Genomic DNA, 12,707 nt, shown 5'->3' on the forward strand with positions numbered 1-12,707 from the left:
GTTTTAAGGACTGAAGAAATGTAACAACTTTTGGTTTTGCTAAAGGTCCATTATAGTGCCATGGTGGCAAAGGTTCAAGCTATTAAGATTTTGGCAAAAAGCTACACACTGTTCAATGTGCTCTCAATCAGAATTAACTGATAATATAAATCTCACACTACTTTGCGCCTTTCATCTATGAATCATCTAATACAAATCACAAACAGTCTGGTGGATTTATCATAGTGTTTCTGTTCATAATCCATGCTGGTAGAATGTCATGCATGTGTAAACAGACACATGTTACCTGTCATTTGGGTTTTTTTTTTTCAGCCAGGGGGTACAATCATTTAGGCACTTGGGGTTAACTTTGCTGAACTGAATTAGAGGTATTTATTTGTCATAGTTGTTTTTTTTAATCCTCTGGAGATCACTATAGTATAGACAAACATATTCAGGCTCAACATTTGCAAAAATTGGCCCCTTAGCTTCTGCAGAATACTATTTATTTTTGTGCTATTCCAGCAAATTCTGGAAGAACATGTTTGCTACAGAACTCTAGCCTAAACCCAACAACACACAGTTGGAGAAATTAGTACTCCAGGAAGGCAGACTTTTGCAGAAATGTCCACACTCTTTCAAAAGCCTTTGCAGAAGAGTGGAAAAAATGCTAAAAAAAATAGCCCCAATCTTAGGCTGTATATTATTCAGTTTTTTAATCTCTGTAGGTGCCACAGCCTGCTGTTCTAGTACTTTAGTCCACAAGTACGAAATGAGCCTTTCTTTTTCTTTGAGCCATTTTTTATATCAGCGAGACATCACAATGCTGTGTTGTCTGTCTTTATTGAAAAGAATGTCCATTCAGTCCCACCAGAAACATGTTTGTTAAGGAATGTCAATTGAATTCACATGCTGTCATTCGCAAGAAATGCTATTTATTTTCTTTCTTTTACTCTCTGTGCCATGTTTTAGTTTTTTTCCTTCAAAATTGGCAGTTTAATGAGACACGCTCTTGAACTACCACTAACATAACACTTGAGGCTTTCCCCTCCTGATGAATGTAATGATAAATGAATGATGTCAGTTCACAGAGAGATTTACTATGTTCAGCATTACTATGCTTATTCTCAACACCGAAGAATTTCGACACTTTGATATGTGCTGAGACTGAACAAGAACCCTAAAATTCAACAGATTTTTTTTTTAAAGCAAACAAAGCTTTGAATTGGTACTAAAATGATCTTGTGTGAATAGATAAGGATTCCGAAAGTGTTTAATTGAGCATTTGAGTTAAATTACGAATAAGATTTTTTTTCCCATACATTCCCCTTTTTATATTTCAGAAACCACTTACTACAAAACCTTTCAATGGGGTAAAAATCCTCAAGGGAGTTTCTTTAGTGATCAAAATGTTTTTCAACGTGACCCATCTCAAAAAAAAAAAAAAAAGTGAGAGAACAGATCCACACTTGAACATTATTTGCATCACAATGATGTTACGCTTTAAGTGTATAAAACAATCACAGTTATACTTGTAGCATATTTCTTAGGGTGCCAGGACAAGTTTGAGATGTTGATAGAATGAATTAGTTTTATTTGCACCAGTCAAAGAAATAAACCTTAATGGAGAATTTAATATTTCAAACTGGGGAGGTTCAAATTCCTTTTCAACTCCAAAGGCGTTTAATTCATGTATTATTGATTTAAAGTAGCAAACAAATGACCAGCCACTGACATTGTATTTGTGTAGTAAAATGACCCATTAAGTAATTTACCTTCTTTTTGAGATTTTTTGGGGGGGTAAGGAAGGGTCATCAGTCCAAGAATTGGACACGTATCTGTTTGATTATTGTGTCTTGTCAGTCTCTAATTCAATGTCCTTGTTACTGTGTTTAAAACACATTCTCACTGCATTTCAATATGACACCGTGCCAAACGGAGAAACCACATTTTTTAAGTGCCTCACCTAATAGCAATTTAAGAAGAAAAAAAATGACCAATTCTCCAATGGTATGTTCAGATCTAAAATAGCATATTTTCTATTTGTGTAAGCACGTTGTGAACAATGCTTCTGGGAAAATTCCGTGGACTCGGGTCATCTTAGTTTTTCCTTTTCTAGTTTTCAGAAAAGTTCAATCGGCAAGTTGCTTAGAGAAAAAGTTACCACTTTTTAGGTGCAAAGTACTTCCAATATTTTTGGAAATAAACCAAAAATAGCAAAGGAAGTTATCGGTGTCATGCATAACAGTACCAAGGGAAACCAATTCATGGATGGGAGTCTTATTTTCCTCTTAGCTCCTCTTTAATGTCTTGGTGTTCAAATGCACTCGCTTATGCCTTTTTTTCCTCACTCATCTTTTATCATCTTCCCGTTGCTCCAATTAGAATTAGCCCCCCTACTTTTGTACATAATGTAAGGTTATTTATATGAATTCCTGTGTGCTGCTTTGCTTTTATTTTATTACCCTGCCCACCTAATTTTTCTCTTTTATAAGAAAAAAAATGTATAGTGAATGGGACCATTTTTGAAATGTCTTGTCTGCCATTTCTAATTTGGTATAATTGTCTTAAGATAACCCAACTTTTTATTTGCCTATGTTGGTTTTTAGTGTTTTTGTTATTCAATATTTGAATATATGTGTATATAAAATTATATATAATTATATAATGCCAGAAGGCCTTTCTAAGCAAAATACTGTTTGAAACTAATAAAGTGCTTGAGATTTTTCTTTTGTCTATCATGTCACCTGATGCTCATTAAGTTCATATCTGAATAAAGAATGGCGGTGCAAATGTTGATCAGACCTATAGTAGTTATATATACAATATACTTTATAGTCTTAAAGGGCCTGTAGACCTTTAATCACCAAGTATTTGTTGATAAAAAATGCTTTCCCACTCAAATCTAAACATGAAAGCCCCATAACAGGAATCTCAGACACTATAATTATAAAACAAGGCATGCATTTTTATTTTATCTTCGATATTTAGGCTAATTGGGACTTGATGAGTGTAAAATTAAAGAATTATCTTTTTACAGGATGTAGTTTCTGAGAAAAATAATATCCACATCATAAATGGACGCCACGCCCTTATAGTCCAAAATGTGTAGTCTTTAATGACCAAAAATGTGATGTCCACAAATGTGGATGCCAGATTCTAAGAAGGTATGAAAAGGGTGTAAAAATTTACAGCATAGAGGACTTAAAGGCGTTCCTTTTTCTAATCCTGGAACAACAACAACAAAAGTTAGAATCATACTGCGTTTATCATGTAAAACTACAGCCTGAAAAATCCTATAATTAGTGGAGTGGGTGACCTAAGAATATGATTCCTGGTGCCATCTTCACATTTACAAATTTGAACAGGAAATTTAAACAAAAAAAGAAAATTGTATGTGCCCAGGGTAGGATGATACCATGTTTGATCAGCTGAAATTAGTCTTCATCTAAAGCCCTGACCTACACGCGGATGATGATATATTAAAACTGGATGCTAAGTTATAAATGATATTAAAAAAAAAAAAAAAAACTTTTAGCTGAACTGTCTTTAAAAACAAAGTGCACATTCAGATTGTTTTTTGTTTCATGTCATTTTTATTAATTAGAATGAACCAACAATTTATGTGTAGTAATCTTGCTTTGTGGGTGTCACTACTGTTTGCAAAAGATAATGGAATTAGTCATGTCATTGTCACCTTGTGGCCCCCAAAAAATGATCATTTCTTCAATTTGAGTGAAAAGGAAATGGGGTCATATTTGGATATATATGGAGAGCCAAACTGAGGGTGGGGGCATTGGAATACAGGCTACATATATACAGTAGCACTCGACACATTTTTCCTCAGTAAAGCTTTGAAAAGTACTAAGTGACAAGTCAAAGACAACCCAAAACACTTTGAGGCCCTTTGGACGAAATCAAGTCAAAGATATTGGAAGCCTAAGGTAAGAAGCGCCTTTTATCTTTTTACTGTGTTTTTGTCATTTATCCATTTGACTTTGCAAATTTATAAAACAAATGTATTCCATAAAGTACCAAATCGGGAGTGAGAAATTTGTGGTATTCCATGATTTGTATCTCTTTTCACATTTTTAAATATGAATTGATGAGATTTTTTCACTACATAAAGGGAGAAACATATTTGATTTGTGTTCAATTTTTTTCTTCTAGATAAAATAACAATCATGAATGTATCACGGCTGGCTTTACTGGTTGGACTGCTGCTTTGTATCGGAGCTGAGCTGTCCAATGGCCAGCACTGGTCTCATGGTTGGTATCCTGGAGGCAAGCGGGACCTAGACTCTTTTGATACATCAGAGGTTAGACGCTTTCTATTATCATTCTTTTTCCATACCCCCTTTTTTTTTTTTTAAACGTAGCCTTTACTGATACTGTATAGCTTATGTGTATGTATTTTTCAGATGTCAGAGGAGATCGCCCAATGTGGAAGAGGTGAATGCACCTACTCTAGACCACAGCGGAGGAGTGTTCTAAAGGAAATTCTTGTAAGTGCAAATATCAAACATGAAATAGTTTTTATTTTGAGGAAAGGAATTATGAAATATGATGCTTTTAATTAATAGTATAGTGTGTTGTGGTTGAATATATGTCTCCTTTTACAGTTGGACATCTTAACCAGAGAACTTGAGAAGAGAAAGTAGCAACTTTTCTAGTTAGTTTATTCCAGTTTGATTCAGTGTGTTCATTTTCAGTTAAAATATGATTCCATTGAGGATTTGTGGCATTGAGTGTTCATTTAACTTGTTCAAAATATTTTGTTTTTGTTTTTTCTCCTATTCTTATCTAGGATATTTCTTCAGCATCATGGCAAATGATTGATTAATTTCCAACTAAGAAAACACGTTAACCCTTTGAAATGACAATTACTCAATTTCACATTTCATCAATAAACAAAACGATAATTATCTATAACTCATAAAAAATTGCAAGTTTCCACTCTCTGATTAAACACAGGTAAAATGTATAGTGTAGGCCCGAAAAAATATGTCAACTTGTGAATTAAAAATCGATTAAGTGTGCAATAAACTTTATTTCATTTCTCAACAAAAATGAAGATTATTTTAGTTTTCATATGATGTGGTTTAGTTTCTCCTCTTTTTACTTTTTTTTTAAATCCGGTGAAATTGTAATACTCAAATCCATTGTCCTTATGGTAACAAATAAAATCTTCATTTATACCTAGTACTCAGTTTATATTTGCTTCTAACATCTATTTTTGTTAACTCTGTAGCACTGTGCCCATTTTTTTAACTTAGTGAATTGAGGATTTATTAACTGCTGCATGCAAACTTTATCATTTTATTTGTAATAAATACTTTTGTGATTTCACTGAATTCCTGCCTTCATTGTCTGATTACAGATTTTTGCTGCCAAGTGCCCATAGTTAGCTGGGATAGGCTCCAGCACCCCCCGCGAACCTTGTGATGTATGGAAAAGCCAGCAGGGCTTTAATACCAACAACACGCGTGCGCATCAGGTGGGGCTAAAAATGGATCTGCTGAACGGCAGAACTCCACACCGTGTGGAGTCTGGCGTTCCAAAAAACATTACAAACGCCCCTTTTGCAACTTCTGCCACTACACCCGATAAAGTAGTAAACATTAAAAGTGATAGTAGCCAGATCGGAGGTGAGTTTTGTCTAAAACGGGGGAATTACAAGTCGCCTGTCGTTCCAACCGACGCAGGACGGTAGCTTTCTTGCTATGTGGCTATCCATAGCATCTTAACCCGAAGTGCTAATGTCATTTTTCTGACCGAAACGGGGAAATAAAAGTGCAATCACCGAACAAGACTAAGCTTGAAGGCAACTCCTATCATTGCGTATAGTTAAAAAGATTTAGGTTGGGATGGATCGTGTTTTTTTAAAGAGTTATGTTACAGGAGAGCAGGCCATCTCCCCAACTAACAGCAGTTGGCCGTTTACCTGGCTAGCATGATTCAAATATGTCGATCTTAACAGTTATTTCAAGGTTTTTGATTTAATATTAGCAGGCAGTTTTTGTTCCTGTTTTCACTGTCTTATCACTTGCAATTAGTTAGCGTAAGGATCATATCGGGTTACCATTTAATGCAAAACTAACATTTAGGGTTTGTTTGTTTTTTAATAAAGAGGATCCTGCATTTTCAGTGTGCAAACAAATACATTTTAATACGATTAAGTGTTTGTACGTGAATAGGCTAAGATTTTTTTGCGTGATGTTATAGTTTGCTGGTATTTAAATGTTGATGCTACTGTCATAACAGTACGCGGGGATGGGGGGGGGGGCGTGGTCCTTATTGTCTATACGTATAGACACTCGTCATATTAAATAATTCCTTTTTTCATGTAATTATTTTTACATCAAGTGCCTACCTTAAAAAAACAGATGTCCAAATCCTAAAATAATGATCAGTGTTCTAGCAGACTTATTTAATCAATTTTCATTTTTGAAAAGTCAGCAATTTGTTCTTCCATGCACCTCAGACAGTAAAAGATACTAAGACTGATTTGTACAGTCACTTATTCTTCAAATTTAAAATATGTAATTCTGTTTGAGTAGTACTAAATGATTTATTTATAAGCAAATAGTGTTGTTTTATTTTAGTACAATAGTGTGTAATTGTATAGTTCATATTAAAATTGTATTTTCTGTTTCAAGTTTCAACCAGTGTCTTAGACTCTTAACTTTGCACATTAAGTTTATTTTTTTAAAGCAAATAATGTTTTTGTTTGTCCAAAAATCTCCAAGCTGAAAAACAAAAGTAGCACAGTTGGCTGACCCAAATATTCATTAAATATGGCAGATGTTTTATACAAAAAAGGTATTTTTCACAAAATTGCAAGCCTCCATAATAATATGCAATTCTAATTCTACTTCACCTAAAAATGAAAAATTCTAAGTAATTGCCTGCAAATGTATTGGCCTGATGTCAAATCCAATTTACCTGTACTGCAGTACTTAACTGTAAAGTCACAACTATACAACATTCAATGATTATTTCAAGTACTATATATATAGTGTTTTACTTGTACTAGATTGAGTAACTGGACAAAAACTGAATGAAATGTAGTGTTATAGTATGAATAATGGTTTTCAAGGGTCTGTTCATGAATCTACATCCACAGTCAAATGTTTCGAGACATTTAGTTTATTCAGTTGAATATCTCAAAACCATTGACAGCGTGGGTGTTATGCTGCTTTATTTTCTTGCAATCTCCCCACGATGCTCTTCTTGAACCACTATGTTTTGCCATTCAGAAAATGTGAGTGATGAAGAACTCCTTAAAGGTCTCCTGACTGACCAACTGTGCCATGTGTGTAATGCTAAGCTATTGTTTGAGTCTCAGCGGCTGTCACATTATGAGGTTTGGCTCATAATTTTTTGGAAGATTAATAACCTTGTGAATCCTCATGATAATACCTCTCACCCATTTCCTTTTCAGGGGAAAAAACATGCCCAGAAGTTGAGAATATACCTGCAAAGCAAGAGGGATGAAATGAAGAACGAAAAGCCTTCTGGATTAGTGGTAAGCACATTTTATGCATTTCGTATAGGGGGACCGTATTGCTTTGATTGATAGAAGCGGATTTTCCTTTTTTAAAACTTTTTTATTTACAGTACAGAACAAAAATTGTCGCCCATTTTTTTCCAGCACTGCATGCCAAATGACAAGAATCGTTTCTGCGAACTCTGCAGCATGGTCTTCAGCTCCACTGTGGTGGCAAAGTCACATTACGAGGGCAAAGTCCACCACAAAAATCTCCGAAAACAAAGTCTTTCTAAAATGGGTAAGCCTACCTTACTTAGAGCAAAGGCATTAGTAATGCATTAGCGATGCCAATTGTCAATTTAACACCAATGCAGAAGTAATGATGCCAATTGGCAATCATTTTCAATTGATTTCCCTTAGATTCAACAGAGGTCACTACTACACCCAAGCCATCGGGTGACCGTGCCGCTGAAGATTCGTTGTCAGGATCGGGGGACTGTACAGACTTGGCCACGAATTCAAATCCAGTTATCTTGGACCCCAAAAAGTTCTGTGCCTTGTGTGTGGTGTCCTTCAATAATGGCCAAACCCCAGCGCAACACTATAATAGCCGCAAGCACCAAAGGAACAAAGCCAGAAAGCAGATGATGGAAAAGCTTAAAGAACTTCACAAAGGTAACCACGGATAAAGAAAGATAATGCCATACACTGCAAAAATCAACCAAATCATGGAATATCTAAGATGGTTGGAAGCAATGTGTGCTATAGATTTCAATACCGCCTGATTTGTTTTGGGCAGGAGACCCTCTGTCGTGCGCCATATGTAATCTGCACTTCAACTCTGTGGAGAGGTACACATCCCACATGCAAGGGAACAAGCATTACTTAAGGTAAGCTTGCTGTACAATTCATAACATGCACCATATCGTCTTTTGGTTAATTCATATTATACCTTAATATCAAAACAATAATAATTGGCGACTCGGTCATTGGTAGATACTGCAGCCGAACACAGATATCATACCTGGTATTTTTTTTAGCTGCAAGGATTTCATTCGTTCATGATAATATCAAGCTATTTTAAAATAAATGATAAAAAAAGGCAACAACAAAAACGATGTTTTGTTTGTTCACCAGGGAAAAGAAAGTCTTTGAAGTGTGCAAATCCAAAAAGAAATCATTTAACACGTTTGCTGATCAACTTGCAAATTACATCGAAGTCCAAAAAGCTCGTGGCATCGACCCTAAGATCGGCTCGATTCCATGCAAGGATGAAACGCAGTATGAAGGTGACCAAGTAGAAACAATATCCAATCTGGAGGAAGAGCAAATTACACACCAACATCCCCAGAATATGGACAACTTTTCCCTAACGCACGAACCTGACCTGCCCCATCATGCCCCTCAGTTTAGTTTAGAGACTTTCCAACCTCCGTATATGGGCAATCCCTGGTTTTCAGACTATTGGGAACGCTACCAAACTTATTCCCCGTACTCGAAGCCATCTGCGCAGTCGACTGCTCGATCGACGAAGAGACGTAGAAAGTGCTCGAGCTCCTCCTCGCGTTCCACCTCGTCCTTTTCTTCTTACACTAGCAGCGAGACGAGTGATGGCGATGAGGCGAAACGCAAGCAGAGAGAGAAGAGGAGGAGCAAAAAATACCGCAGGGAAAGAGGCAGACGATCAAGAACGACAAACTCGGACAAGACGAGACACAGGCAACAAAACAGGGCGAGAGATGATCGCCCGGAGGCGAGTAGGAAAGATGATAACGAGGAAATGGGGGGAGAGAGGGAAAAAAAGCGAAAATATCACAGCAGGCAGAGACCGCAAGAAAAGAGAGAATTTGAGGGTGATGATGCTAAGCCAGTAGACTTGCTGGAAAGCAGACAAGAGACAGAAGAAAATGTTGTGCAGCCGGATGAAAGGCAGGCAGAGCAAGACCATTTTAAAAGCAGGAAAGATAAGAAGAAAGCAAAAATATTAGATAATAGGACGGAAGAGGAAAAGTTGTGGGATGATTCCATTCTTGGCTTTTAAATCCAGAAAGTGGATTGAAAATATTTATTTATTAAACCGTTTTAGGATCGGTCAAGAGCATTGCTACTCATATATTTTCAAATGTAAAGATTGAGTGAATTAAGACATCAATGAGTCCACTTGATTTATTGCCTTATGTTTCAAAGTGTTTCACACCCAATATAATATTTGATAGCGTTTAATCAATTTTCACTTTTATTTGATGATGGTGTGAATGTTCCCTCGTACAATTAAAATATTATTGAAAAGAATATGACAGATTATAATTGAATATTGGGCTTTATACTCCTTGAGCAGCATGAGTGGCCACTTTTTGTTGTTGCTTTTTACCAGCTACGAGCTACAAAACTTGTTTCCACGAATGTTATGTTGTCAGTTTGTTTATCATGCATTTTGTTCTTTTTATATTATAATTGCCTGAATTAATATTGATGCCATTTTAATTAAAAAAAAAAAAAGATTACAGCCAAACCTTTTGATGCATTATACCATCAGGAAAAAGCTAAACATCACCTAATTTTGTTGTAAAATGTAGTTTAATGGCAGATTCCAAATCTGACAAACACTTAATAGTGGAGTGATGTGAAAATAACCCGCTAACCAAAGCATCAAGAGCATTTTTTTCATAGAATCCTTTTTAGGAGGTCCACATTTTCTCGCTTCAGAGACCACCGACACATGCACACACTCTTGTACATTGATATTGGCTTCTTTAAATGGATTCAAAACAAATCTCTAATAGATTAATTGGAATAAAATCATGATTGCAAGCTACTTAGAAATGCTGTTTTAGAAAGAAAAAAAAAATCAACAACATGCATTTGCTTTGGTAGCAGCATTTATTCCACAGCTCTTTTGTGTGAAGGAAGACCAAAAAAAAAAGTTTGTCATCCAGATGTCTTAGCCTGTTTGGATATTTTAGGTCATTATTTTAAATTGGGTTTATAGGCTGGCCTCCGTTGAGCTCGAGGTTATGCACCTGTGACCATAGAAGTGCAAACACTTGCTTTGTTGAAATTCAACTTGAATGTCTCGTCGCTCACAGTTGCTTTATCGAAACATGACATTGTTGTTATTTTTCTTTTTTTGTTTTGATATCCCACTCTTAGCGTAGTTCTTTTTCATCAACGTTTTTGAATCTTCTGCCTATCGGAATTGAATGCTTTTTTATTGTCATTCTACAAGTATAATAAGATTTAAAGCTCCACTACAAAGTCCATAAATAACAAACAAGCAAATAAATAGGTAATACATAAATAAATAGTCGACAACACATACGTAGGGGTGTGCAACAATAAAAATAAACAATAAATAATAAAAATAAATCATCAATACTTCATAAATAAACAAGTATTCGACATAATATGCAATGTAATGTGTGGAATACGCTCATGAGATTTACTAAAAGCTGACTTTAAAAGGATTTAACAAAAACAATCATATTGCACAAATAACCACAAGATGTACATTGATAAAAGGCTGATGCATTATTAATATTGACTTTTTAATAATAATATTTGTTTGCAATGGTACTTGTGCAGTATTCCAATGAACAAATAACTGTCCCTCTTATTGAGCAAATACATTTAGAAAATCACTGACTATATGGTTAGTGAGCGAAGTACATGGGCTAGTGTGTTTTATACAGCATAGTACAGTATGAAATGTGTGTCACATTCGGCATTGGCGTTACCATGATGATTTACATTGAACCCGCCTATTGTCATAAAATGAAATGATCAGCACTCCCTAGCAGTCCCCACACGACGAGATCAACGATGCTACAAACCCCTGCTCTTAACGCAAGCCCACTTTTGTGGACTCTGCTCACACCATTCCTTTGGTCGTTGGGTGAGTTTATGTCACTGGTTATGCATGCTTACCTTTGTTTACATACAATCCCATTCGGAAACCTTTTTTGACGAAGATAATCTCATTTTATCTGTGTACTATGATTCCTTATCATCAATTGTATAATTGCAACCATCAGTCAGAATAAGAATAGTGGAGATTCAAGGTTATTTCATGTTGTTTTCATTTTATTTGCAGGTTGTATATTTTAAAAATTGAGCTGAGAAAGTCCAAAATTCGTCCTTTAATAGCAGATTTTGTAAATCTGGCATGAGTCTCAAACAAGGAGCCTGTCTTGTGTTTGATTGGGTTACCAAAAGGCCTAAAAAATTGTGCGTCAGTGTAAATTTTGTGCAAAATCTAGCCTGGTTAACGCACAAGTCATTTTTCCCCTCTCACTATAGGTTTGGGCCAGACAATGGAACAAAATGCAAGCGTCGTCTACACCCAGCTCCTCACTACTGAGTTTATCGAGTGCACATGCCCGAAGAGCATCTTCTGCCAGACGGTCTTCTGGTTCCGCACGCTCCCCAGCCATAATAAAGTTCAATATTTGGGCAGGTGGAACATTGCCAACCGTACGATTTACAGCAACGATGTGGATGCCACTCACTTCATGTTCAGCAGAACAAAAATGGACACGTTCACACTACAAATCATGAATGTGACAAAAGAGGACATTGGAACTTATTCTTGTCTTCTGATGGACACGAAAGAGGAACAAGTGTGGCTGGCTGGTGTTGTTCTTGTACCTGGAGGTTTGTATTGTGAAAAATTATCCTTGATGTTAAAATGTTTTACATGTGCGGAAATGTGATTTCATCCTGAGAACATATTCAAACTTCTGATGGCCAGGACTGTTTTTATTGTAGAAATTATTTAAGACTTTCATCTAAATTTTTCTATTTTATGGTATTTTCTGTTGATGTATTATATATATATATATATATATATATATATATATATATATATATATATATATATATATATATATATATATATATATATATATATATATATATATATATATATATATATATATATATATATATATATATATATATATATATATATATATATATATATATATATATATATATATATATATATATATATATATATATATATATATATATATATATATATATATATATATATATATATATATATATATATATATATATATATATATATATATATATATATATATATATATATATATATATATATATATATATATATATATATATATATATATATATATATATATATATATATATATATATATATATATATATATATACATACACACACATATACACATACATATATACATATACCAAT

General features: G+C 34.8%; 3 protein-coding genes across 5 annotated transcripts in view; all 3 read left to right on the top strand.

Moving 5' to 3' along the window:
- Positions 1-3,663: 3,663 nt before the first annotated feature.
- Positions 3,664-4,742, top strand: gnrh2 (gonadotropin-releasing hormone 2). 3 transcript variants are annotated; one of them, XM_077726230.1, is made up of 4 exons: positions 3,664-3,923; positions 4,150-4,298; positions 4,401-4,484; positions 4,602-4,742. In XM_077726230.1, exons 2-4 carry the CDS (start codon positions 4,164-4,166, stop codon positions 4,638-4,640), a joined length of 258 nt encoding a protein of 85 aa, XP_077582356.1. In that variant the 5' UTR covers positions 3,664-3,923; positions 4,150-4,163; the 3' UTR covers positions 4,641-4,742. The 3 variants fall into 3 exon arrangements, with proteins under 3 accessions (XP_077582356.1, XP_077582358.1, XP_077582357.1); XM_077726232.1 differs by lacking the exon at positions 3,664-3,923 and adding an exon at positions 3,949-4,031; XM_077726231.1 differs by lacking the exon at positions 3,664-3,923 and adding an exon at positions 3,958-4,038.
- Positions 4,743-5,468: 726 nt separating this feature from the next.
- zmat1 (zinc finger matrin-type 1) lies at positions 5,469-9,617 on the top strand. Its single transcript, XM_077726953.1, has 7 exons — positions 5,469-5,627; positions 7,239-7,345; positions 7,424-7,507; positions 7,634-7,769; positions 7,892-8,146; positions 8,271-8,361; positions 8,609-9,617. The coding sequence occupies exons 1-7, from the start codon at positions 5,489-5,491 to the stop codon at positions 9,510-9,512; spliced, it is 1,716 nt and encodes a 571-aa protein (XP_077583079.1). The 5' UTR covers positions 5,469-5,488; the 3' UTR covers positions 9,513-9,617.
- Positions 9,618-11,176: 1,559 nt separating this feature from the next.
- Positions 11,177-12,707, top strand: part of cd8b (cd8 beta) — a 2,380-nt gene continuing 849 nt past the window's right edge. Inside the window, exons 1-2 of the mRNA XM_077726955.1 lie at positions 11,177-11,363; positions 11,768-12,121. Of these exons, the coding sequence (XP_077583081.1) occupies positions 11,291-11,363; positions 11,768-12,121 (427 nt within the window). The 5' untranslated portion in view covers positions 11,177-11,290. The remainder of the gene's footprint in view (positions 11,364-11,767; positions 12,122-12,707) is intronic.

The sequence above is a fragment of the Stigmatopora nigra genome, chromosome 10 (genome assembly GCF_051989575.1).
Source record: "Stigmatopora nigra isolate UIUO_SnigA chromosome 10, RoL_Snig_1.1, whole genome shotgun sequence".
NCBI classification, from domain to species: Eukaryota; Metazoa; Chordata; class Actinopteri; order Syngnathiformes; family Syngnathidae; genus Stigmatopora; species Stigmatopora nigra.

Coding starts and splice junctions, on each gene's coding strand:
- gnrh2 (XM_077726230.1), top strand. CDS start 4,164: ATGAATGTATCACGGCTGGCTTTACTGGTTGGACTGCTGCTTTGTATC. Junction 4,299..4,400: donor ACTCTTTTGATACATCAGAG/GTTAGACGCTTT, acceptor TGTATTTTTCAG/ATGTCAGAGGAGATCGCCCA. Junction 4,485..4,601: donor GTGTTCTAAAGGAAATTCTT/GTAAGTGCAAAT, acceptor CTCCTTTTACAG/TTGGACATCTTAACCAGAGA.
- zmat1 (XM_077726953.1), top strand. CDS start 5,489: ATGGATCTGCTGAACGGCAGAACTCCACACCGTGTGGAGTCTGGCGTT. Junction 7,346..7,423: donor AGCGGCTGTCACATTATGAG/GTTTGGCTCATA, acceptor TTTCCTTTTCAG/GGGAAAAAACATGCCCAGAA. Junction 8,147..8,270: donor GCTTAAAGAACTTCACAAAG/GTAACCACGGAT, acceptor TGTTTTGGGCAG/GAGACCCTCTGTCGTGCGCC.